At 43.0% G+C, this 27,588-nt stretch overlaps 1 protein-coding gene across 7 annotated transcripts in view; it reads right to left on the reverse strand.

Annotated features, from left to right (window-relative positions):
• Positions 1-24,934, reverse strand: part of E2F6 (E2F transcription factor 6) — a 46,766-nt gene extending 21,832 nt beyond the window's left edge. Inside the window, exons 1-7 of one of the 7 annotated variants that reach the window (XR_009209322.1) lie at positions 24,544-24,934; positions 15,792-15,846; positions 11,881-12,097; positions 9,932-10,088; positions 8,306-8,423; positions 5,915-6,062; positions 2,896-4,824 (exon numbers count right to left, since the gene is read on the reverse strand). Coding sequence is in view for 6 of the 7 variants with exons in the window: in XM_058426417.1 (XP_058282400.1) it covers positions 4,778-4,824; positions 5,915-6,062; positions 8,310-8,423; positions 9,932-10,088; positions 11,881-12,097; positions 15,792-15,846; positions 24,544-24,651 (846 nt within the window). In the remaining variant the exon portion in view is untranslated. Of the gene's footprint in view, positions 1-2,895; positions 5,409-5,914; positions 6,063-8,305; positions 8,424-9,931; positions 10,089-11,880; positions 12,098-13,963; positions 14,095-15,791; positions 15,847-24,543 lie in introns of those variants that run through there. The other 6 variants (XM_058426417.1, XM_058426420.1, XM_058426418.1 and 3 more) reach the window with 6 other exon arrangements.
• Positions 24,935-27,588: the final 2,654 nt, after the last annotated feature.

Genomic DNA, 27,588 nt, shown 5'->3' on the forward strand with positions numbered 1-27,588 from the left:
ATTGACTCACAGTCCAGCATGGCTGAGGCCTCAGGAAACTCACAATCATGGTAGAAGGGGAAGCAAACACGTCCTTCTTCACAGAGTGGCAGGAGAGAGAAGAATGAGAGCTGATCCAGGGGGGAAGTCCCTTATAAAACCATCGGCTCTTGTGAGAACTTACTATCACGAGAATAGCATGTAGGAAATAGCCCCCATGATTCAATTTTCTCCACCTGGTCCCTCCCACAACACACGGGGATTCTGGGAAGCAAGATGAGATTGAGGTGGGAACACAGCCAAACCATATCATTCTGTCCCTGGCCCCTCCCAAATCTCATGTCCTCATAATTCAAAACACAACCATGCCCTTCCAACAGTCCCCCAAAGTCTTAGCTCATTCCAGCATTAACTCAGAACTCCAAGTCCAAAGTCTCATCTCAGACAAGGCAAGTCCCTTCCACCTATGGGTCTGTAAAATCAAAAGCAAGTTAGTTACTTCCTAGATACAATGGCGGTACAGGGATTGGGTAAATACACCCATTCCAAATGGGAGAAATGGCCAAAACAAAGGGGCTACAGGTGCCATGCAAGTCCAAAATCCAATACGGCAGTCATTAAACCTTGAAGTTCCAAAATGATCTCCTTTGACTTTGACTCCATGTCTCCCATCCAGGTCATGTTGACGCAAGAGGTGGGCTCCCACGGCCTTGGGCAGCCCCACCCCTGTGGCTTTGCAGGGTACACCCCCACCCCCGTCTTGGTTGCTTTCTCAGGCTGGTGTTGAGTGTCTGGAACTTTTCCGGGTGCACAGTACAAGCTACCACTCTGGGGTCTGGAGGATGGTGGCCCTGTTCTCACAGCTCCACCAGGCAGTGCCCCAGTCGGGACTCTGTGTGGGGGATCCAATCTCATATTTCCCTTCCACACTGCCCTAGCAGAGGTTCTCCAGAGAGCAAACTTCTGCCTAGACATCCAGGTGTTTCCATACATCCTCTGAAATCTAGGCAGAGGTTCCTAAACCTTAATTCTTGACTTCTGTGCACCCATAGGCCCAACACCACGTGTAAGCCACCAAGGCTTGGGGCTTGCACCCTCTGAAGCAACAGCCTGAGCTTTACGTTGGACCCTTTTAGCCAAGGCTGGAGCTGAAGAAGGTAGGATGCAGGACACCATGTCCCAGTGCAGCATAGAGCAGGGGGGCCCCTCATAGGCCCCCAGGTTTGTGATAGGAGGAGCTGCTGGAAGGTCTCTGACATGCCTTGGAGACATCTTCCCCATTCTCTTGGTGATTAACATTTGCATTACTTATGCAAATTTCTGCAACCAGCTTAAATTTCTCCCCAGAAAATGGAGTTTTCTTTTCTATCCCATCACCAGGCTGCAAAATTTTCCAAACTTTTATGCTCTGCTTCCCCTCGAACACTTTGCTGCTTAGAAATTTCTTCTGCCAGATAATCTAAATCATCTCTCTCAAAGTTCCATTGATCTCTGGGGCAGGGGCAAAATGCTACCAGTCTCTTTGCATAGCAAGAGTGACCTTCACTCCCGCTTCCAATAGGTTCTTCATCTCCATCTTGACCACCTCAGCCTGGACTTCACTGTTCATATCACTATCAGCAATTTGTCAAAGCTATTCAACAAGTCTCTAGGAAGTTCTAAATGTTTCCCACATTTTCTTGTCTTCTTCTGAACCCTCCAAACTGTTCCAACCTCTGCCTGTTACCCAGTTCCAAAGTTGCTTCCACATTTTCGGGTATCTTTACAGCAGCGCCCCACTCTCTCCGGTACCAATTTACTGTATTAGTCCATTCTCACACTGCTAACAAAGACATACCCAAGACTGGGTAATTGATAAAGGAAACAGATTTAATTGACTCATAGTTCAGCATGGCTGGCTCAGGAAACTTACAATCATGGTGGAAGAGGAGGCAAATACGTCTTTCTTCATATGGTGGCAGGAGGGAGAATGAGAGCCGAGCGAAGGGAAAAGCCCTCTGTTAAACCATTAGATCTCGTGAGAACTTACTATCACGAGAACAGGATGCAAGGAAACAGCTCCCATGATTCAATTATCTCCACCTGGTCCCTCCCACGACACATTGGGATTATGGGAACTACAATTCAAAATGAGATTTGGGTGGGGACACTGCAAAACCCTATCATACACTACACTAATATGAGAAATACGTATTAAGACATGACCTTACACTCTGACAACATGGAATGGCAGCTGGGAACTTAGCTGCAGCAACTTATGAGGAAGGAAGATGGCCACCTGCGTGCTGTGTATAAACTGCACGCAGGGTAGGAGTAAAGGGGAGGCATGGGTGAAGCCAGGTCCAGAATAGGGATGCGATTTTGAAACGCAGAGAACAGGAAGAGGATAGGATAAGAGCAAAGGCAGGGAGATGGGAAAGTTCACTTATTGGGGTGAAGGTCTGCAAAGCAGGTACCAAGGCAGGATTGGAAAGCGAGGCTTGAGCCCTTCTATATCCAGAGTCTCCACTTCAACCTGAACGAAACACGGATCACTTGAGGTTTCTGAAGGAAGAAGCGGTGCACACAGAGATGGGACAGTGAGGTTGGAAAGGTTAGGGTTAGTGAGGAGGAAGGGCCCAGAAATGAGTTCATGGGATGCTTATTTTATCCGTTTTAAAAATCAGAGACCAAACACCAGAAGATGGAGTGACTCGAGAGATACTTCATTTATAACACACATCTGTAATTTACAAAGGATTTTCGTTTACATGATCTTATTTTACCTTCAGAACAATTTGTAAAGGAGAACATTTGGTCACATTTCACAAGTTAAGGAACTGCTGCTCAGAAATGATGGTATTACCTTTGGTAAAACCTTTGTTGGTTTTTGGGACACTGCCTTCTCCCTCCCCACCCACCCCATTATTCCTTCTCAGGAGACTTCTTCTGTATTTCTCCTTAAATATAGATGCCCTTAGGCCTGCTGTACTCTTTAGATGACTTCTCCTACTCTTGTGGTTTAAACTATCACATCTAAACTGACATCTGCCTAACCTACTATGCAGCTCAGACTTTTCCACTGAGCACCTGACCTACATACACACAACAACCTGCCCAACTCTTGCTGTCATCAAGCATGTCCCAAACCTAAGTTTTACCCTAGGTTTGCTCTTCCTCTCGTATTCTCTATTCTGTCAAGCAGTTCGACTGACCGGTCCAGTGATGATGAGCAGTGCCCCCTGCAGCTTTTCTTTGGCTAATTTCAAATAATAAAACAGAGGGAGGAAAAGCATTGAGGCTAACCACTGGGGGAGGGGCACACTTCATCCCCAGGTGCACAGAAACACACCGGCAGGACTGCTGCAGGAAGGGGCTGGTGCTCAGCAGAGGGACAGGACTGGCAAAAGCCACCAGAGCTCAGAGGTATGTGAATCCTAAACACTCAGCATTATTTTTTAATACTTTGATTTTGGATTCCGATTTTAAATCTTTTGAAACACAGTCTGAATTTGAAGTCGCTTCAAATATTTCTTTAAAAGCAAGGTTTACAATCTGAATTCAAACGATACAGGAATCTTGTATGATAGACAAACCAAATATTATTATTCTGATCTTACAATTCACTCACTCCACTCACTTATTTGTTCAGACATTTATTGAGCACTTCTTAAGGGCCAGGCATGTGAGGCACTGGGATTTAACAGTGATTACGACAAAGTCCCTCAAGGAGCTCACAGTCTAATGGTAAACTACAGAGTAAACTGAGGCACAGCGTGGTAAATGACTTACCCAATGAGGTAGAAATAGCTAGGTACGTGAAAATGTGGGAGCAGAGCTGGAGAGAGGGCAAAGGTACAACTTGTCCTAAGTAAACCCCCCTGGACTGACTCAACAGCAAGGCTGCATACACAAACATTACAAAATCTACTCGCAAAAACCTTAAAGGAGTTTCCAATTATCACCATGACTGAATTCACGTTTCACAGTGAATTCAGCTATTTCCTGATGGCATTTCTATCCTTGCCCCCAAAGCCACTGGGCATGCCACCAATCTGCTGGGAGACAGTGATTAGGTAGACAGCTTAAAACCAAGAAGTATCTGACTCCAATTTTAGCAATGAAAACCATATTAAAATACTTTAATTAAATCCACAAACATAAATGTGTAGCACATTTATGATACTTCTACATGTAGAAGTTTGGAAAAACTCTCTTCTAACCCTCATCCAGAGGATTCTAATAAGTTATAGGTACCAAAGAGATTAGAGAATTTGTCTGTCACTTTCCATATATACATTATTTTGGCTGTACAAGGGTGAAAAGTGTCACTCAGACATAATTTTCGTAATCTAAACATTATACAGATATATACAAAGACATCACATTTAAATTCGTGTGTACATCTGTGCAATGTACAACAGTAACTGCAAACATGAACCAGTGTAAGGCAATTTCTTTTGTGATATATGACATACTCCTTGAAGGGAAGGGTAGAGTCCACGAAAAACTGTCCATTTCAGCCTGACTGTCTGTCTTCATGACACTCTGTGATGAAGCTACTTCAGGAGGCAAGATGCCTACTTCACCGACAAAAAGCAGTGAATAATTATAAAAGGAGTTGTTTTCAAATGTGGAAACCACAATTACTCAGTAATCTAAGTGGTGAACTCCTCAAAGACACTACTGGCCATGATGCCGCTACTGAGAACGAGAGCACTTCATGGATAATTTATTGCTCTGAGAATCAAATTTGATGCGTAATTCTCCACGAAGATGTTCCCAAAAAACTCAGTGATACATAAATTCTCAAATGCCATCAGTTGCTTACTTCAAGCAATTCTTCACTTTGCTGAGGATTTTCTTCTGAAAAAGAACACGGGAGAGAAATACACCTAACTGAAGGTCTGATAGGCAAATACGTAAAAGAATACACAATCTGACTACTTCAGAAAACCCTGAAGGTGCCTGGTCAAGAACACGTATTCTCAGGTTAATGGCATAAGGCTAATTTTTTCAGCCTCTCAAGAATAAATTGGAACTCTAACTTGTACCTGAAAGCACCCGTCCGAGAATGGAGGAAGCCTTCCCTTATTAGCGCTTTACTAGTTTCTTTTGGAGCCGTCACGACTCCCCCAGTCTTTGTAATTCTTGTGTCTTTGTGCTGCTGTCTGCGTGTGGGCAACAGCCCCCTCTTCTGGTCATTACAGGTATTCTTTGTCAGTGAAAGCTTCCTATTGGTCCAGCCTGTGGCTCTCCAAGGGCCAGCTGAAGACCACCCTGGCCCGCAGTGCTTGTTGAGTTCTCCAGTTGGCTGTGTCTTTGTTCGGATGTTGGTGGAGCTGCTGGCTGGGTACTGTGATGGCTTCTGCCCAGGCTGGTCACAGGATGCTGGCCCCCTGCTCAGGCAATTCCACTCTTTGGGATCTGCTGTTGGACAGTGCTGCAAGCTGAGTTCCGAGGTTAGATGGAGTCACTGCTTTGGCCAGATGGGTCCAGAGGCGACGTCCTTAGAAATGTGCAACTGAGGACTGATGCTTGTGGAGTGGGCTGTTGGCTGAGCTGAGTGGGTGTTTGACTGCCTGGGTCAAGCAGGTCTAGCCCCTTCCCTTCTCCAAGATGTGTAGAAGGGGAAGTCTCCCAGCCGGGTCATGGGCAGGCTCTTTGGCTGAACGGAGCTGCTGTTTGACTGAAAGCCTGCCCTATTCAGAGACCACTGCAAGTTGGTATCACCATGGGATCAAACAGAATTCTAAGTTTTCACTGCTATCAAAACTACAGAAATTTAACTATAATGTTCACAGGAATATTCTAAACTACAGTAAGAATTATGTTGTAATTTTTTTACTCACGTTTTTGTGGACAGGAAGAGTAAAAACATCTTAAGGCCATAATACACATTAATAAAATTATATATGCTTATTTAAAATACTGTCAGAATCACTGGTATATTTACCTTCCTCAGGGCCTTGTGGATGAGTGCTCTCAGATGAAGAGGTCCCGACACCTTCAGACCTTTTGTTACTGGTCTGACCCTGCTCCACTTCACACAAATAGACATCGATAGGTCCGTTGGTGCTCCTTATGTGCACTGTGATAGAGTCCTAGCAAAGGACACAGGAATCGTCAAGATGAATGAAATAATAAATCATATTTTTTCACTCACTAGAACTGCAAAAATTTCGAGAGACATTTGAGAAAATCACCTTAGCTGTAGTCACATTAAAGCACTGGCCAATTCACATGATGAAGACAGCTACACTTGATCCTGCAGTAATGGCTTCAGAGCTATCATGTGAAAACCTCAGTACTCAAGAGCCGGTCTTTTTCTACTCAGGAGCTGACCCTTCAAGGAGGCCGTACTTCAGTCAAAAATCAGTGTTTTGATGACAAAGAACTCTAGAATACCCTAGTCTCACAGGATAAATATGTGCTTGGATTTCCAGATCAATGAACAGGTCTTGAGATAATGGAAGGGCCATTCTTTTGTCCAGTTGAAAGAACAGGAAAAGATCAAAATACGTCTCAAGTAAAACATCAAAAAAAGTTTAGATTATTTATAAAGGACTGTAATTAACTCATTAGGATTTTCAGTTCCTTTGATTTCAGATTTCCTCATGATTAATCAAAATACTTTTTCTATAAGATATCAGGCAACTTGAGTGCGTCTACTGGGAATTATGCTAAATTCTTAAGGAACAGCTCCAGTTATAAATGATTGCTTTAATTGGGAGCTGCTTCAACTGTAACAAACTCTGTTTTCTCCCCTTTAATGCAGTTAGGCCTGGGTTAGACACACAGACACCACTGCTCCCTCCCACTCCACACCTCACTGTGATCTTATACTGGGGTGAGTCTGGGGAGATGCAGCCTCTCACATGGTCTCAGAGCCTCACTTGTTGTCCTTGTTATGACTTCCTGGTACCCGACAAGTGGGCTAGAGAACATCTGTGCTCAGCTTCTAGAGTGCCAGGTCACATCTGGTTTGAATGATAAATCCTGTACAATTTAATAGGTATTTCTAAACATTAACATTCCACTAAATTAGGTGTTGTCAAACTTCCATAAAGGGTGAGATGGTAAGTATTTTTGGCTTTGCAAGTCACACTATCCCTGTCACAACCTCTTAACTCTGCCACTATAGTATGAAAGCTATCAGAGACAATATGTAAACAAATGTGCATGTGGCTGTGTCCTAATAAAATTATTTCTAAGAAAAAAGAGCAGGCCGGATCTGACCTGAAGGCCAGTTTGTCAACCATCATACTAGGTCCCCAGATCTTCATGGTCAGGCTCTGGCCAAGAGGGCCCATGTGCAGAGACTTTAAATGAGACTCTAAGAGAAGCCTCAGGTATGATCAAAGGCTCAGCCAGATTTAGCAGTTACTGTCTGAAGCAGCTCATAGCACAGGGAAAAAGACAAAAATCCATTAGTCTCTGCAGAATGAATTATTATGCCCCAAAGTAAAGATGTGTTGATTAGCAGTTTCTTACTTAAAAATAAAACAACCAGGAAACATCACCAAGAAATCGTAATTTGAATGTGACTGTGGTAAATGAAAGCCAGCCCTTAACCCATACACTGTCAAGTAATACAGGGCTCACTTGAACAGTGGTCTGCTGGGGACAAAAGGAAAAACGGGTGAAGAAAATATTCTTCGCTAGGCAGGAGGCAAACCCCCAGGGCAATGCAGACGGCCAAATATGAGCACCGATGGGTCTATCAAGGCTATCAGTCTTGAGGATGTGTCCCAAGAATGGCCACATTCCTTGTTTCTGATTCTGTCCTCATCAAACAGCCTTCTGATGCAATTATCTTTCAATGCAAATTTTTCTGCAAGGGAAAGAATGCACTGAGCAGCTGGTGGCTGACAAAAATATGTTCATTTACACAGAAATCCTACTTTTCCATTTTAAATTCAGAACCTAGTGTCCTGGTTTACTCATCAGCCTTTCATGAGTTTGTTAATTCCCCAGTGCCTTGGCTGAGACCAGACCTTACTTTTGGAACTTTAAGAGGGGCCAATTCTTGGTGATTCTTGTAGGACGCTTTGCAGTACGATAGTGAAAAACAAACTATGAAGCCACACTAACTGGGTTTGAATTCTGGTGATCCTGAAAAGGTTAACTCATCTTTGTGAGCTCTCGCTTCCTCATCTTTAAGATAATAATGACTACTTGATTTGTTGTGTTAGTTGAAGCAAGTTAAAACGTGTGAAGTGCCTTGAGCATTATCGGATGTACTGTGCACGTGTACACAACGGCTCTTAAGTATGACTGCAATAAATCACAGCCTAAGCAGCTGGCCCTCATCCCTCTTTAAATCTTTTTAAAAATGCAGGGTTACCTACTTCTCTGGGAGCTGGAACATCCAATCTGGTTTCTGCTGGAGCTTTAACTGCAATGACGATCTGTTCATGGAAGGCCTGAATGCTATGAATGTCTTGATAGGTCACATATGCTAGTGTAAAACTCAGTTAAGGATCTCTACACAGAATGCTGTTTATTGGGGAGGTAATTTATCTCTAGTAATTCAGTAACGCAAGGGTAATGTTAGAATGTTTTTAGTTTTTATAAGATACAAGTTCACCATTAAGGAAAGCAGTAAAAAAAAAAAATTTCATTGATAATCTTTACTATTCATATAACATTAAGATTTTTATGAAGGGCTTTACAATATTTACAACTCAACCTAAAGAGTTTCTTTAAGCTGTACTATTATGATTATGATGGCAATTTCTGGAGAAAAATATTAATAAAGTCCGAGTCCCTAACACAAATACACCATAGGAAGAAATTCAAATTTTCATCCGATTCCCTTTTCAGTTATAGTAAGCTAGATCTTACTATAACTTTGAGAAAAAACTCAGGGCTTTGACAATAATCCCCTAAAATGAAAGATGGAAAAAAATCTACAAAAAGGCATAAACGACTTAGAGATCAAGTTTCTCAAGACTATCATGTATGATGTTACTTCATCCAAAATTATTTTCCATCTCACTACCTGAATATTTTTCGTCTTGTTTCACTGTGTTGCCTCAAATTTTACCAATTAAGTGATTTATTGGATTTCTCTAGCATTTTATTTTTCTGATTGGCTGCAGTAATGTTGGTGCTTATTTTTTCTTTTCCTTCCAGTAACTGTACTGTGGGAATAGAGGTTTTTGACTGCTGGAGAGAGTTTTAAGTAAATCTGAGGTATGGGATAGCTCAGAATCAGTGAGCCCCTCACAAAGGGCACAGGGAACAGCAGAGCTTACAGGTCTAAGACACCCAGGGCTGGCTCCCCCAGCCCCACCCCCCAGCTCCCTGAGACATTGAGTTTCAAAGCAAAACTGCTTATTAAGCAACAACATGCTTCTGTGGACACAAATGGCAGTTTAAGCACCACTTCAATGGCAATTCAATGTTTCAGAAATCAACTTCTATTCACAAATTTCTAGGAAAAACATGAACTTCACAAAAGCCAACAAATATTTTATTATCCTTATAGTATTCAGACTATAAAAATGAATACTCCACTATTTTAAGTGGTACCATCAACCTTTGGTACTGTGCCCCTGAGGTCATCATCCAGAATTTAATCTAAGAAATGCCACACAGAAGTCAAAAAAACTTACTGTTTGTGTATGCTGGAGGCTATACTACTAACAAGTTTTACTTAAGTTTTTTTTTTTGTTTTTTTTTTTGAGACAGAGTTTCGCTCTTGTTGCCCAGGCTGGAGTGCAATGGCGCCATCTTGGCTCACCGCAACCTCTGCCTCCGGGGTTTAAGCGATTCTCCTGCCTCAGTCTCCCAAGGAGCTGGGATTACAGGCATGTGCCACCATGCCTGGCTAATTTTGTATTACTTTAACTTTTAATGGTCTAATTTTATATCTTAAATATATAAATTAAGTCCCCAGGCTGACTCTACTACTTAAGTAATCTGTTTTGGAAGCAGAAATTTTAGAAAGGTATAGACTTAAAGGATATCTTTCATTTTCTTTGTCATCTGTTAACTCAAACAGCTGCTGAGCACAATCCTTAATTAACTCATCCAAAGCATCTTCCATTGCTGATAAGTCAGAAAGTTCCTCCTGTAGCTTCTTTTGTTGGGGAACTGCTCCAAAATTGCTAAGATCAGATCCTCTTTAAAAGAAAAAAAAAGTCACCATCAATTACCAACTAGGAGATAAAGTCATTTCAAGTTAGGTTATTGGAACTTCTCCAAATGTTTACCGTAAGTGTTTTCCACAACAAGAGCAACTAGGGACTTTTAACTTCTGCCGTCTTTGTTCTAGACAGCCATTATTCCTTCTGTACATAAATTATTTATAGTTCTTCATCTTATACGGTCATTTAAAAAAAAATACATTACAACCTAACAGAAATTAGTAACAGCAGAGACAGCCTAAGGAAGCAAAAAGGGCACTGAACTAAGAGTCAATAACACCCAGCTTCAGCCTCAGTCCTAGTACTTACAACACAGCTTCTGATAAGTTATAATCTTACAGTACTTGAGTTCCTACATATGAAAACAAAGTGTTGGCTAAATGACAGTTCCTCTGCTAAACTGTGATGAGTCTGTATTTTTCCCTAGTGTACACATTCTATCTGAATATAATGATTATATTCATCATTTTAAAAAAAGACGTTATTTTCAGGCCAGGCATGGTGGGTCACGCCTGTAATCCCAGCACTTTGGGAGGCTGAGGCAGGTGAATCAACTGAGGTCAGGAGTTCTAGACCAGCCTGGCCAACATGGTGAAACCCCGTCTCTACTAAAAATACAAAAATTAGCCGGGCGTGGTGGTGTATACCTGTAATCCCAGCTACTGGGGAGGATGAGACGGGAGAATCACTTGAACCCAGGAGGTGGAGGCTGCAGTGAGCTGAGATTGTACCACTATACTCCAGCCTGGGTGACAGAGCAAGACCCCTTCTCAAAAAAAAACAAACAAACAACAACAACAAAAAAAGACATACATATTTTCTTTAGTTAGCGCCTACTCCAATATGATATGACCAGGCAACAACTGATTTTCATTTTTTTCTTTCAATCTTAATGGAAAATAAATAGGGAAAGGTCCTTGCCTTTATCTTTTACTTGGTAGTTTTCAAATCTGATTCTAATTAGTGATTCACAATGCATGCCAATATAAACTCCTAAAGTGTTTTTTAGTATTATTTAGTAAACATGCTCAAATTGGAATTCAACCTGTACTTCTGTACTATTGAAAAAATTACCTCCTTTATGAATCCCTTTCCTCTAATAACTAAGTTAATTATTTAGGGTCATTTTATGGTCTTTGCTGGTAGGTTTTCATTTGCCTGAGAGGTCACTATGTACTTATTTGCTGCAATGATTTCTCCCTGTCCCCAAATACTTGCCTATTCTAGGTATAACAGCTTTCTTCTTATGTGTGCACACACAGATACCTTTATCTATGTGAATGTCTTAAGCTTCCCTTTCCATTGGATTCCTCCTAATCATGTCAAGTCTTTAGCAACCGCCTTTTAGACACTGTCTGATTTTTTTTTTTTTAAATATTCAGGGCAGTATTTCAAACACCTCGCTACGTCATAATCGCCTGGGCTACCTGTTGAGAATGTACTTTCCTGCTTTCCCTCAGACCTACCGAATTACAACTCCAGAGGCAGTAAGCCTCTAGGTGTTTACTACACTTCCGTGTGAAAACCACTGTTTTACAACCTTAACAGATTTTCCCAATATCAATAATCAATTGGAACTGAGGAAATACTTTTTAAAAAATTTACATACTCTCTAGGATGATGCAAGAAAATTTTATAGAATTCTCTTCTAACAAGAAGTCGTACCTTTGTTTTATATTGTCAAAACACTGCTACTGTCTAGTTTAAGCACAGAATTGTCACTTGATGAGAAGGAAAAAAAGCCATGAAAAGTTTGAAAGCAACTCACATCCATCGAATATGGTTCTTGGATTTCTTTTCAACGAGGTCGATTCCATCTAAGACATTGGTGATGTCATACACTCTCCGCTTTCGGACTCCCAGCTTTGTTGCAACCTTGTTTAAGTCAAGAATACCCCCAGGAGCAGATCTGACAAGATCCATAAATTTTCGAGTTAAATAAACCAGTGATACATCAAAACGAGGTCTCTTCACTTTTAGAGCTTCTGGGAAACAAAATAAACATATTTGTAAAATTTTAACTGACATTTCTCAACTCATTTTAAAAAGTCATCTGTTTCCTCTTGACCAGATAGCAGACATCTACAGAAATTCCTACACACTGACCAAATCAAAGCTGGTTTCTATGAAATAAATCTCTTAAATTGGAGAAAAAATTCACTGGCCTATCCTGGCTCTAAACAAAGGCTTTAGATTTAAATAAAGGAGTATTTGAAATATGCAACCAGTGTCCACCGAATATGTGGACTTTTAGAAGTCTACTGCATCTTCTCAGACAAAGCAGTGAGATTACATTTGCATCCATACCACTCTCAGGAATAGAATTACACATGATTTTTAAAATTAAATTTCTCATTTGGTCTTCAAGTTAAGGAATTCTTTACAAAGCAAAGGCAGAGAACTGGCTTTTTTTCCCCTTTTAATGACTCTATCCATATCATAGTGTAAGTTGTCTGATGAATTTTTTTGAAAGAACCCAAGCTAGGGCCGGGCGCGGTGGCTCACGCTTGTAATCCCAGCACTTTGGGAGGCCGAGGCGGGCGGATCACGTGGTCAGGAGATCGAGACCACGGTGAAACCCCATCTCTACTAAAAATACAAAAAATTAGCCGGGCGAGGTGGCAGGCGCCTGTAGTCCCAGCTACTCGGAGAGGCTGAGGCAGGAGAATGGCGTGAACCCGGTAGGCAGAGCTAGCAGTGAGCCGAGATCGCACCACTGCACTCCAGCCTGGGTGACAGAGTGAGACTCTGTCTCAAAAAAAAAAAAAAAGAAAAAAGAACCCAAACTAGTCTACTATTAAGACAATTATGCCATACCTCGAGCAACAGTGGTATCTCTATTTTTTTTTTTTTTTTTTTGAGACAGAGTCTTGCTCTCTCGCCCAGGCTGGAGCTGGAGCTGGAGTGCAGTGGCACGACCCTGGCTCACTGCAACCTCCACCTCCTGGGTTCAAGCAATTCTCCTGCATCAGCCTCCGGAGTAGCTGGGATTATAGGCATGCACCACCACACCTGGCTAATTGTTTTGCATTTTTAGTGGAGATGGGGTTTCACCATATTGGCCAGGCTGGTCTTGAACTCCTTCCTGACCTTGTGATCCACCTGCCTCAGCCTCCCAAAGTCCTGGGATTACAGGCGTTTGAGCCTCCGTGCCTGGCCCAGTATCTCTATTTTTAAAAATATTCACTACCCTATATTAATTTAACAGATAGACAAATAAAAAAAATCCCTTTAATTCCCTCACTCACCTACTATAATGACTCGGGTTTTCATACACACACACCTCTAACACACTCACACTTGTGCGTCAATCATATATATAGTTTTTAAAAACAAAACTAGAACCATGCAGTTTTGCAACACGTTCTTTTAACACAATATTGTGAACATCCTGACGTGTCAACAAATGTATTTCAACATTATTCTTAATGGCTGCATGCTTAACTGTATGCAGTATTTGCTATTTATCCCAATAATGGAAATTCTGACCATTTCCAACTTTACAATTTTGCTTAATATTTCAATGAATCTTTTTGTTGCGAAATCATTGTATGTCCCCTTAACTGGCCATTTTTAAGGAATTTTGATATGTGCTGCTAAACTGCTCTGCAGGTTGTGGGTTCTAGCCATTCCATGCAGTATACACGGGCCTCATCTCACGCGCTTGCCAGAACTAAGTATCTTGTCATCTTTTCCAATTTGATACTAAGAAAGAGTTCTTATGGCTTGGTTTGCAGAAAAAATAATTTCTAAAATAACTTTGTCACTCTGGTGTGGAATATATGACTTTCTTTTTCTGTACTTCCACAGCACACCACAGTCAGTATGCCTCAAAGAAATGTCCATCCTACCTTCAGCCAGAAATGTCCTTACTCAGAACCTCCACAATGTCACATTTAGTTTAAAGACCACTGGCGGTTACTTCAGGAACAAAGGTACATATTTCATAACATAAATGTCTTCTCTGGAGCCCATTCCTACACTTAAGATTAAATAGGGGTAAATTAGGAATTTAAAAGGATTTTTAATTGGAAGTAGAAGGTCACAATTCTACAACAAACTCAGGAAGATTACAAATGAGAAATTCTAACTTTAAAAAGCATATATTTAATTACACTAATTATTAACAAGGCATGGTCTTATATGCTCAGGATAAGCATATTTCTATGTTATTTTATAAAGAACATGTACAACAGAACACCAAAAACGTGACAGTTGCTGAGGGGATATGAATAGGATTACAGAGGTCTTCACACCAAAGCAACTCTGTAGTCTAATAAGGAACTCTATTATATGTCCTGAGGTAAGTGCTAAGAGAGGTATTCAAAGTCACCCGATGGCAAGAAATCAAACCTTCACTGGAGGGGGAAACTGGGAAGGCCTCTTGATGGGAGTACACTGGGCATAGGGAACAGGAAGGCGAATGGGTGGTGTCTGCCCACTCTGACAGAGGGTGAGGGGCTGAAGTGAGGGAGAGGAAACCACACCTCAGAAGACAAAGCAGCCTTAGAGAACGTGGGGTGCTTCGGGGATCACAGGTGGTGTAGCTTGAGCTGCGGAGGAGGGCGGCAGCATGCTGGAAGAGGCTGTGGCATTAAGCAAGAAACAGCCTACAAGGGCCTGGTCTGCTCTGTCTACCCATTCTCTACTGCCTTCTTTTAATATGAAGTGGCTTATGAATTTAATGCAAACACTTAAAATCAAATATACAAGGAATCAGGGTTTTCTCTACATGTAAAAGAGCGTCGCTGAAGAACTTAGGTTGAATGATATCATAATCCCATTTCTGTATTAGACAAATCCCCCTGGATTTTTCCAGCATCCAGGTTGGAGAGCCTGGAAGCTGACTGCCTTCCAAGAAGGAGACCCAGCAACTTCAGCCACAGAGGAAGTGAGACCCTGAACGAGAAGAAGCAACTCAATGTTGCGGTCAAGACTCTGGGCTCTTGTGTCAGAGAGATGAGAGATTCAACCCTGGCTCTGAGCAAGTCACCTCAGCCTCTCTGGGCCTTTATAAAGTAAGAATTCTAATCCATACCTATATTTTGAAGGGTCGTTGTGACAATCCATGCAGAGAGCGTAATACAGTGCCAGGCACTGTATGAGCTCAATAAATGTTAGATATTATTATAAATTGGTGGTATGGGACACATGCCAGAAACACATCAAAGGTGAAGCTGACCAAACTCAGTGACCAACTATGGGTGAGACTGGGGCAGGCACTGAGGAAAAACTAAGGGTGAGTATTTCTAAGATTCACACTGACTTATCGATGCACTGTCTATCCACTGAGATTAGGAAGCTGAGGTGGGGCAGTCTATCATGAAAACTTCCAGAAGAGGGAACTAGAGCTATTTACATCCTATCTCCTCTAACAGACACCCTAAACATTAACCTAAGGTAAGGGACAAGAAGGAAAGTGTACATTTCTCTCCCAGGAGGAATTCTGAGAAAACAGCCTTAAATATAGACTGTTCTATGGAGAATAAACTGGCATTTGTGCACATGATTCAACCCATAACCTCAGGAGTTGTTACTAAAACTTGCAACTTTACATTTCAGTGTACAAATAACAAATTTTATTTCAGTTTCTCATTAACTCATACACGTAAACAAATCATTTTAATCATATGAAGTTCAAACTAACAAAACCTAAAACCTATTCAAGAATCAACTTACTTCTCATGGACACATATTGTACATTATCTTCTAAATTAATCCTTATTTTTGATGGCTGAAAAAAAAGATAAAAAATTTAACTTAGTGATTTTAAAACAACAATGCAAACAAATAGCATTTTACTCAATAGTATAAAGGTCTGGGAATATGAATATGATAATTACTGGCTGGGCACGGTGGCTCACGCCTGTAATCCCAGCACTTTGGGAGGCTGAGGCAGGTGCATCACCTGAGGTGAGGAGTTCGAGACCAGCCTGGCCAACATGGTGAAACCCCACCTCTACTAAAAATACAAAAATTAGCCGGGTATGGTGGCAGGTGCCTGTAGTCCCAGCTACTTGGGAGGCTGTGGCAAGAGAATCACTTGAATCTAGGAGGTGGAGGTTGCAGTGAGCCAAGATCACGTCACTGCACTCTAGCCTGGGCAACAGAGCAAGACTCCGTTTCAAAAAAAAAAAAAAAAAATGCACACACACAAAAAATATGGTAATTACTGAATACATCAGGTGCGATCATTACAACACTGTCCCTGACTTGGGAAAGCTTACTAGAGATAGAAGATCAATCTCAACCAACGCATGCTCACTCCTTGCTATTATTAAGTATACGTGGTTCCCCAAAATTTGCTCACAAGCTTCCATAGGCAGCTATGCATTCCCATTATAATTAATGTAAAAACAGCAGCATTTCTAACAATGGAAAACAATGCATGCTGTGGATAACTAGAAACTTTTGCATTAGATAAAAAGTTTCTTTTAAATTCCTGAAACAAACAGGAAATTAGTAGAAGCTCCCTTATCAATGCCCACCATTTTACCAGCTATTTAGAGGCTCTGAAAGTTTGCATAAAACTGGTAGTAACATTTAGAAACTGTTTTTTTGTAAAAAATAAATAAGATGAAACCAAACCTTAAAATGAAAGCCTATGAACAGAAACTCCTAGTAACATCAATGTTAATGTGCCTCCAGACGGGCTGTCATCAGGTTTAGCTCTTATCTAAGAAAAAACTGGCCACAAAGCAAAATTGGGGCAAGTGAATTCATAGGTACTCTAAGAAGAGAATCAACAGTAGTACTAGGGATGCACCCAGACAGGGAAATCACAGAAGGATTCATGGCGAAGGCAGCCCTCAGCTGAGCCTAGCCCAGCAAGCCAGATTTGCCTGAATAAACAACCGTGGGGAGAGAAGAAAAAAAGACAGGATTGTGGTACCAGAAATGAACAAAGGTGTGAAGATGTATATGGCACGGCATGTTTCTGGGAACCCACTGGAGTGGCCAGTGTGTAAGTGACTTGACTTTGAAGCTGGGAGGGCATGCTGGCACCACGTAAAACTAATGCTAAAGAGTTTGGACTTTACGTCATAACCAGTAGAGAATCACCAAAGGTTTCTGAACCAGACTAGGACATAATTAAGTAAATAGTTTAGAAATATAAGTATGGCAGCAATATGGCAAAAGGACTGGGAAATGAGGAAGCCTGAAGGCAAGGTGAGCAGTTAAGCTCTTTGTTTATATTGGTGTTAACAATATCCTTGGCACAATGATTTCCTTATCATCTATGACAAGATGATAGGATCTATTAACAAATTACCCCAGTATGGAATACTCCCATCGAGACAGAATCCCACTGTAAAATTAACTTAGTTGTTAGAATTGAACATGTAGACCTGCTAGGGCATGCACCACTGGAGCTGGGAATGCTGGCCTTGCGGGTAGGGACTAGGTCTGGCCAGCTCTCTCAAGCAGTGCTGACAATGGTGACTTGCAAACATGGTATCCAACAGTGAAACTCTGAAGCAGTCCTATCAAAGTCAGACAACAGACAAGTGTGACCAACTGCCATTGCTATTTTTACATTTAACCCCTCTGCTCATAGTATGAGACAGGGGCCAGCTACTGTAGCAAGATTCTTGAATGGAAAAAAATAATCCACCCTTATCACATTGATTTGAAACACACATAAACAAATATCCTAAATCATTATATGTAAGCTCAGAGGGGCCTTGTTGCAGAGGTTCCCGTTCCTAATTCAGAGTAGCAGGCCCAGGACTTACATACTGTACTTACTGGCTCCCAAAGAGGCTGCCTCGTTAGCTATGCATTCTAGGGCGTCTTCTCTGCTCCACACCGCCCTACCCATCTCATCTAGACAGTGGATCACAGGTTGGTACAGAAGTAATACCTCAATTAGGCATAATATGAAAAAAGATGGCTTTGTTTTCCCTACTCTTTGCTATTAATGCAGTTCCATTACATATTGGCTATACTGATGTATGTGGGAAAACAGTCTCCAACAGCATTCATTAGTTTTTTTTCCTCTTCTAATATAAAAACACTCTCTCTTTATCTTGGAGGAATCGCAACAGTGCCATTGCCCCTCAGGGGCAGACATCATATACAGACATATAGATAGAAAGATGACAAGGCTCACACTTGTAATCCTAGGACTTTGGGAGGCGGGGTGGGGGTGGGGGTGGGGGGAGAGGAGATCATGAGGGGAGAGGAGATCACAAGGTCAGGAGTTCGAGACCAGCCTGGCCAACATAGTGAAACCCTTGTCTCTACTAAAAATACAAAAAATTAGCTGGGAGTGGTGGTGGGCACCTGTAATCCAAGCTACTTGGGAGGCTGAGGCAGGAGAATCACTTGAACCTGGGAGGCAGGGGTTGCAGTGAGCTGAGATCGTGCCACTGCACTCCAGCCCGGACGATGGTGCGAGACTCTGTCTCAAAAAAACAAGATGATAAATAGGTAAATTGTTTGCATGTTAGCTGCAAAATGAACGGAGAAGTCAGAGGCTTACAAAATGGAAATCACTCAGGCTGATCTTGTGCCCTGACAGAGTATACAGCTCTCTAGGAACCAGCATCTTCTGGGGCAAGTGTGCACATTTTTTCAAATTCCACGCGATTTCACCACTGCTCCAAGTCCCCTATTTAAAGACCTATACTTTTATGTGTAGCTTTGAGGAGTTGCTTCAAAGGTGGAAGAAAAAAATAAAACATGAAGTTTAGGGACTAAAATGCTAAGCATTGCTTCCAAGCTGGTTAAACCTTTCTCTATACAGATGTTTCTCCATACCAATTCTGTTTTGGGGAGCAATATTCCTTCAAGAGGTCTTTGGAAAGGTTATTGCATTCTCACCCATTCAAATTTTCCTTATTTTTCAATATGCAGACAGAGTTCTACCTCCAACCAATGCTGTTTTCTCTCTTCTCAAAAGTCCAGATCCTCTGGGACCCTCCTTCCTGTTTGTCCTTGGACAACAACTTCAGATTCTCTGGCCTTTGGACTCCAGGAGTTACACCAGCAGCTTCCCAGGTTCTCATGCTATGGACTTGGACTGAGCCATGCTACCAGCATCCCAGGGTCTCCAGCTCTCAGCCAGCCTATTGTGGGGCTTCTCAGTCTCCAGAATCATGAGCCAATTTCCCTAATAAATCCCCTCTCATATATCTACATGCAATCACGCATCTTCTCAGAATCGTCATTAGGCGATTTTGTTGCATGAACATCATAGAGTGTTTAAACAAACCTGGATGGTACAGCCCACTACACACCTAGGCTACACGGTATAGCCTATTGCTGCTAGGCCACAAACCTGTAGAGCATGTGACTGACTGAATACTGTAGACAACGGTAACTAACACAATGGTATTTGTGCATCTAAACATAAAAAAGGTAATGTTTGGTGCTATGACCATTATGGTGGCTACAATGTCACTAGGTGATAGAAATTTTTCAGCTCCGTTATAATCTTACAGGACCACCTCCATATATGTGATCCACCACTGACCCAATCATTATGTGGCACATGACTGTATATATATCCTATTGGTTCTGTCTCTCCAGAGAAACCTAATACAGATTTGGTACCAGAAGTGGAGTGAGTCATACTTTGCACCTCACCTTTAGGGGTCTGCTGGGAGTTGGGTCTAGTAATAGGTCTAGAAGCAAAGAGGGGTGGCGGGGTGGGTCCTGATGAGAATCAGCATTGTCTTGGCCGGGAACTGTTTCAGAGGAGGCCATTACTATCTCCACAGGCAATGCAGAATCAATCCCCTTAAACAGGGGCGGGAAGGATGATGCCACTGTAGGTGGAAATGCTACTGTCCCTCTGGCAAACAAGACTCATCGGAATTTAGGGGCTCAATGTGTCCAGCCTCATCTTCCCACATGATCCCATCCAAACTTGCAGGACCCCACTCTTTCCCAACCAACACCCTCACCTTAACAGTAGATGCTCTGTGAGGCTAAGAGTTCAACTATTTTATTTATTTATTTTTGTGACGGCGTTTCGCTCTTGTTGCCCAAGCTGGAGTGCAGTGGTGCGATCTCGGCTCACTGCAACCTACACTTCCTGCGTTCAAGTGATTCTTCTGCCTCAGCCTCCCGAGTAGCTGGGATTACAGGCACACGCCACCAAGCCTGGCTAATTTTTTGTATTTTTACTAGAAACGGGGTTTCACCACACTAGCCAGGCTGGTCTCGAAACCTGGACCTCAGGTGATCCACCCGCCTCGGCCTCCCAAAGTGCTAGGATTACAGGTGTGAGCCACCGTGACTGGCCAAGAGTTCAACTTCCATTGTAATTTGGCCAGTTGCATGATGAAGGCTCGTGTTTGATTTTCAGCAATTTCAGCCCCATGGCTACAGGATAGAAGATTCTAACCCAGGGCACACTTAGAAACTTTTAGGTCATTTATGTGGAATTCCAACCATGAAATTGAATCCCTGAGGTCATCCTTTTCTTTCATCACTTTGTCCAAAGACAATAGGAGCAACCAACCAATGTCATTATAATCTTTGTTTTTCCAAAAATGTTTGAAAATATCACGTATTGCGTCACTAAATTCTTTGCCTCTTATAAGCCGTGAATTAGAATAAAAAGGCATTTATTTTGCCTATCTATAAACAGTTTCGGTCATGGGCTTCCAGTGCTCTCTACTATTAGAAGTAGAGCTCTTGGCATTTTTAGGTTCTAATCAGATTAAAGAACCAATTCCAAAAACCCCAATTAAGGAAACTCATCTTTAAAATTCTGTTCCCCAGAACCATTCCTGGTACCAAAATCTGTATTAGTATTGGTCTGTCTCTCTGGAGAGCCCTGACAATGGAGTAATAAATTCAATTCTGGATATACAGTAGTCCACCCTTATCCTTGGGAGCTATATTCCAAGACCCCCAGTGGATGCCTAAAACCGCAAACAGTACCAATTTCTATATATACTATTTTTTTGTATATATACATACTTGTGATAACATTTAATTTATAAATCCGGCATAGTAAGAGATTAACAGCAAATAATCAAATACAACAATTATAGCAATATACTACAATGAAAGTTATGTGAATGTGGTCTCTCTCTCAAAATATCTTATACCGTAGATCTTAGCAACCTCAGAATAAGATTTTTTTTCTTTTCTTACTAAGTCAAGAACTTAGATCTTTTCACTTAAAGGAAGCACTTCATCAATTCTCTTCGGCATACTGGAATTGCCAGCATCACTACTCTTGTGCTTTGGGGCCATTGCTGGGCAAAATAAGGGCTACTTAAAATAAGCACCGTGACAGTTGGTCTGAGAATCAAGAAACAGCTACTAAGCGACTAAGGGCAGGGCGCAATGACAGCATGGAAACTCTGGACAAAGGAAGACTCAGGTGCTGGGTGGTATTGGACAGCTCGGGATTTCATGACACTACTGAGAATGGCAAGCAGTTTAAAACTAATGAATTATTTCTGGAATTTTCATTTTAATAGTTTGGGGGACCACAGGTTAACTGAAATAAAGAAAAGTGAAACCTGAGATGAGGGGGGACTAATAGGAGTTTGAAACCTAAGTAGGAAGGTCTAGCAGACAGCTGGAAAACCCTGAGGAAGATTTATAGATTTGGGAATTATGACATGGTAACTGAAAATAACAGAAGTGTTATGTCTAAGATTTCAAGGGATGTATCTGCTGATATTACATGCAAACTAAGTGGTTTTTCCAGTGGGCTTAGAGTTTTTATCAAATTCTCAAATATTAAGACCACCAATACAGATTGTACCAATATACAGCTGACCCTCAAACAACACAGGTTTGAATTGTGTGGGTCCACTTAGAGGCCAATTTTCTTTACCCCCTGCCACCCCTTAGAGAGCAAAACCAACTCCTCCTCTTACTCTTGTTCATCAGCCTACTTAGTGTGAAGACAAGGATGAAGACCTTTACAATGACCTAATTCCCCTGAATGAGTAGGATTTTCTCTTATTTATGATTTTCTGAATAACATTTTCTTTTCTTTAGCTACTTTATTATAAGAAAACATTAACTAATACATGTAAATACAAAATATGTGTCAATCAACTCTTTATGGTATCAGTAAGGCTTCCAGGAAACAGTAAAGTTTTGGGCTATCGAAGTTATATTCAGATTTTGAATTTCACGGGATTTGGTGCCCCAATCCCTGAGTTGTTCAAGGATCAAATGTAGATGGTCAAAGAAGTCATGGGAGGAGTGAATGAACTTCCCTAAGAAGAATGTGTAGAGACGGTAGAAGAGAACCCTGAATAATATCAACATGTGGCCAGCTGCAGTGGCTCACGCCTGTAATCCCAACACTTTGGGGAGCTGAGGTGAGAGGATCGCTTGAGCTCAGGAGTTTAAGACCAGCCTGGGCCCCACAGGAAGACTCCCATCTATAAAAATAAAAATTAAAAAAAATTAGCCAGGCGTGGTGGCATGTGCCTGTGGTCTCAGCTACTTGGGAGGTGGAGGCAGAAGGATCACTTGAGCCTGGGAGGTCAAAGCTGCAGTGAGCCATGACGTGCCACTGCACTCCAGCCAGGGTGACAGAGTGAGATCCTGTATTGGGGAAAAACAAAAAAACAAAAACAAAAAAACAAATCAACATGAAGGAATGGGAAGAGGATGAGGACAAGAAGCCAGAGAAGCAGATGGAGCATCAATGTCAAGGAAACTCAAGGGAGAGTTTCTAACATGAGTGTTGTAGTCAAAACTACAACAGCTGCTGTAATTGACGAGACTGTCAGTGACCCTGGTTAGAATGGTCTTACAAGTGTGCTTAGGATAGGGGTCCCCAGCAGTGAGTTGGGTGGTAATAAGAGGCGATCAAGTGGAAACAGTGAGTGTAAATAACTTTTTCAAGTTTAGCTGTGAAAGCACTTTGGGAGGCCGAGGTGGGTGGATCACGAAGTCAGGAGATCGAGACCATCCTGGCTTACACGGTGAAACCCCATCTCTACTAAAAATACAAAAAAAAAATTAGCCGGGCGTGGTGGCGGGCACCTGTAGTCCCAGCTACTCGGGAGGCTGAGGCAGGAGAATGGCGTGAACCCGGGAGGCGGAGCTTGCAGTGAGCCGAGATCGCGCCACTTCACTCCAGCCTGGGTGACAGAGCACGACTCCGTCACCAAAAAAAAAAAAAAAAAAAAAAATTTAGCTGTGAAGGGGAAGAGAGACAGTAGATGGGAGGTGATAATGGAATTAAGGGAGAGATCTTTTAAAGATGGGGATGGATTTCGAATGCGGTTTTAGTAGTCAAGAATTTATCATCTGGAGTTAGACATTTGGAGGTTCAACCCAAGTTTCTCCACTTACTATCTAGCCACACGCAAGCCGGCATTACATGCATCTCTAAGTCTGCTTTGGCAACCGTAAAACAAGAATAATAATCTTTTACTATTATAAAACACTGCTGTGAGAAATGAGAAATTAAATGAGGCAATAATCACAAACTATTTCGTAGGGGGACCAGGCATAATGACTTGGGAAAATGTTTAATTACTACTAGTTATAGAAAGAAAGCAGCAGAGAAATTGAAAACATGGGGAGAGGTCGGGCTCGGTGGCTCGCGCCTGTAATCCCAGCACTTTGGGAGGCCGAGGCAGGTGGATCACCTGAGGTCGTCAGGAGTTCCGGACCAGCCTGGCCAATACGGCGAAATCCCGTCTCTACTAAAAATACAAAATTAGCCAGGTGTGGTGGCGCATGCCTGTGATCCCAGCTACATGGGAGGCTGAAGCAGGAGAATCGCTTGAACCTGGGAGGCGGGGGTTGCAGTGAGCTGAGATTGCACCACTGCACTCCAGCCTGGAGAACAAAAGTAAAACTCCGTCTCAAAAAAAAAAAAAAAAAAGTAAAAGAAAAGAAAAAGAAAAAAGAAAGAAAAGAAAAAGAAAATATGGGAGAAATGGAAAAGGATGCATTTGTTAAGGACCCTGAGAACCGCGGGGAATACAGCATCTGGTCCAGAACAAGAGAAGAAATCAGCCTTTGCAGGAAAGGGTGCCAAATCTCCTAACCATTTTCTCTGTCAAACAGGTGGGGAAATAATCTGATGAATGGGAGCTGTGGCGTGGGAAATATAAAGCGTGGACAAGGTTTTAAACGGCTGCAGTAGAGCAGAAGGATGGGAGAGGAGGCAGAAGAACAAATGATAGGTTGCAGAGATACAGCTAGAGTCCATAGAAGGAGAAAAACATGGCCTTTCTAATGCAAAGTTGAGCAATTTTCTCCAACGGTGCCCTGAAGTTCCGATGTAAAAGCCCAGAAGACTGACACCACGTCTGTGAGCAGATGCTAAAAGCAGAAGGCGGGAGAGCGCGGTTCGCAGCACGTGATGGGCAGCGCCTGGCCCACGGGGAGCAGACGATCGAGACGACGGCCAGCGGGGTTGGCGGCGGCGCGGGGAGGAGGGGGCTGGATTTGGGAGACCACCGCCCGTTCCCGTCCCGGCGCTTACCAGCAGGCCCTCCACGTTGATGGGGTCTCGGCACCGACGGCGAACCGTCTCCTCCGTCGGGTCCAGGAGGAGACTGGGCAACTTCCTCACCGGCCGCTGCTGACTCATGCTGCCTGGCCAGGCGTCCTGCTCCCCTCGCACCCCACGAGCTCTCCCGCCCTCTCGCGCTCAGCTCGAGCACCGCCCCCCACGCGCCGATTTCCAAGGGCCCAGCACCTAACGGGTCCGCGGCCTCCTCCGAGGCGCCGCCCGGCTAGGCCGTCCCGCCTGCCAGCAAACGCGGCACCGCCTCACGTGCCCGGGAGCTCCCGACGCAGACGGAAGAGGAGGAGGGAGATCCGCAGCTCTCAAGTCGCCCGGCCCGCCATCTTCCCGCATGCGCAGTGCGCCGCCCCCTCTGCGCATGCCCGCCGCGGCCTGAGCGCTCCCACGCACCGATCCTCTCCCGGCGGCTGGCGCCCGGGAAACCCGGACCGCGGAATCCACGGAGAGGCTGGCAAAGGAAAAGGAAGAGGTGGAGCCGAATTCCAGAGGAAGGGAACGGGGGTGAGAGAAAAGAGGCAGCCGGGAAAACGCAGCGCTCGCCTGGAATTCTCGACGGTGATAACTGAAAGTTCTGAGCCGCAGAGATGTTCATTTATTCCTTTTTTTTATTTTAATTTTTTTTGTCGCCTAGGCTGGAGTGCAGTGGCGTGAGCAGGGCTCACTACAGCCTCGAATTCCCAGGCTCAAGCGATCCTCCCACTTCAGCCTCCCAAGTAGCTGGGACTACAGACACGCTCCACTGCGCCTGGCTAATTTTTAATTTTAATTTTAGTAGAGACAGGGTCTCAGTATATTGCCCCGGCTGATCTTGAACTCTGGGGCTCAAGCCATTCTCCCACCTTGGCCTCTCAAGTGCTGGGATTATAGGCATGAGCTACCACGCCCGGCCTTCATTTATTCGTGAGCTCTGTTAGCGCATCTTACAGGCTGGTCAGTGTTGATGCTTAGTAGATGTGAGCAACCAAACCATTGTGGAATCGCTTTACTTCTGCCTGCCTGCCTGCCTGCCTGCCTGCCTGTCTTCCTCCTTCCTGTTTGACGAATGAGTTATCGTTGACCTATAGTGTCAGATATTGGGGTGGGCACAGGCAATGCTTACTCATTTAAAAATGCCACGGGCTCAACCTCCAATTTCAGTGGGGACAGGTAAGTAAACAGAGCATGTTAATTAAGCTGGAGCCAGAAGGTGTGTTTTCAAATCCTGGCTCCTGCTACTTATAAACTAGAAGACCTTATTAAGCCAGTTACTTAATCTGTCTGTACCTCAGTTTCCTTATTTGGAAAATGCAAATAATGACAATACTTACCTGATAAGGTTGTTGTGAGGATTAAATGAATTAATGGATACAGGTTGCTGTGATTAGAACAGAGGCCAACACGTTTGAAATAAAAAGGCAACACTGTGGCATGTACAGAGTTGGAGGGAAACAACTGGTTAGACTGGGGATTTCTACACAGCCTGAAGTGGGCAAGGTGAGGCAGGGAAAAATCCCTGAAGAAGCTGGCTCCCCACTAGACCGTGAGATCAGAGGCCTTCTCTAATCTTTCTTTTTTTTTTTTTCTGTCACCCAGGCTAGAGGGCAGTGTCACGGTCATAATTCACTGTAGCGTCAAACTCCTGGCCTCAAGTGATCTCCCAGCTAAGACTCCCAAGTAGCTGAGAGTACAGGTGCATGCCACTATGCCTGGCTAATTTTTTTTTATGTTTTATTTTATTTTATTTTTTGAACTCCTTACCTTAAGCAATCCTCCTGCCTCGGCCTCCCAAGGTGCTGGAGTTATAGGCGTGAGACACCATGCCTGGCTTCTAATCTTTGTATCTCTATCGTCTAGCACAGTGTCTGGCAAATAAAACATGCTCTATTAATGTTTGCTAAATAAATGATGAGAAAAAAAGAGAACGTAGCGGAGGTCTCGAGAAGATTGCATATTGTTGCAGAATGGAGAATTTCCCAGAGCCGTTAGAAATGGCCATTTTAAGGCATTTATTCAGCATCTGCTATGTGTTTGGCATTCCACATACATTTGCTTATGTAAATCTCATATCAAAACTGAAAGGTATTTTTCTGCCCAATTTGCGGATCAGCAGAATTAAGATCAGCAGGATTACAAAAATTTACTCAAGGTCCTAGGTAGGCAGTGGTAGAGGCAGGCTTTGACTCCACAACTGATTAATTAACTTGGCATTCAGATCTTTAGGAAGATTCTTGAAGGACGACTAGATTCTCTACAACCAGAGATGGGATTGGGCAAGTAAAGGTGGGGTGTGGATCAGGACGGGGTAGCAAGTGGTCCAGGCTAAAGAAAGAGCATAAGCACAGAGCTGGGGAGAGTCGGGGAAATGGCACAATCCTCACACTTATTGTGCCTGTGACCTGGCCTTCCCCCAAGACATAATCTTTTGCACATTTTGTTTTTTGAGCATCTCTCATGGGCCGAGCTGTAGGGTAGGTGTTCAGGGAAGAACTCAATCTGATGGGGCCTTACCTTGTGTTCCAGGGGCTACTAGCCTGGTGGAGATACATAAGCAGAAAGCGTAAGTACTAAATTAGAGTATGTCTAACACACAATAGCAGCACAGCAGAGGAAGAAAAAATAATAACTGAATTAGTTGTAAACTACAGGTGCTTTTCCACATCTGCCTGTGAGGTAGCTATTTCAAGAATACTTTATAGAAGGCCGGGTGTGGTGTCTCACACCTGTAATCTCAGCACTTTGGGAGGCTGAGGCAGGAGGTTCACTTGAGGTCAGGAGTTTGCAACCAGCCTGACCATCATGGCACAACCCTGTCTCTTCTATAAATACAAAAATTAGTCAGGCATGGTGGCAGGTGCCTGTAATCCCAGCTACTCAGGAGGCTGAGGCAAGAGAATCACTTGAACTTGGGAGGTAGAGGTTGCAGTGAGCTAAGATCGTGCCACTGCACTCCAGCCTGGGTGACAGAGCGAGACCCTGTCTCAAAAAATTATATATATATTATATATATATATAATATATATA

Source organism: Hylobates moloch, unplaced genomic scaffold (assembly GCF_009828535.3).
Source record: "Hylobates moloch isolate HMO894 unplaced genomic scaffold, HMol_V3 SCAFFOLD_13, whole genome shotgun sequence".
Classification (NCBI taxonomy): Eukaryota; Metazoa; Chordata; class Mammalia; order Primates; family Hylobatidae; genus Hylobates; species Hylobates moloch.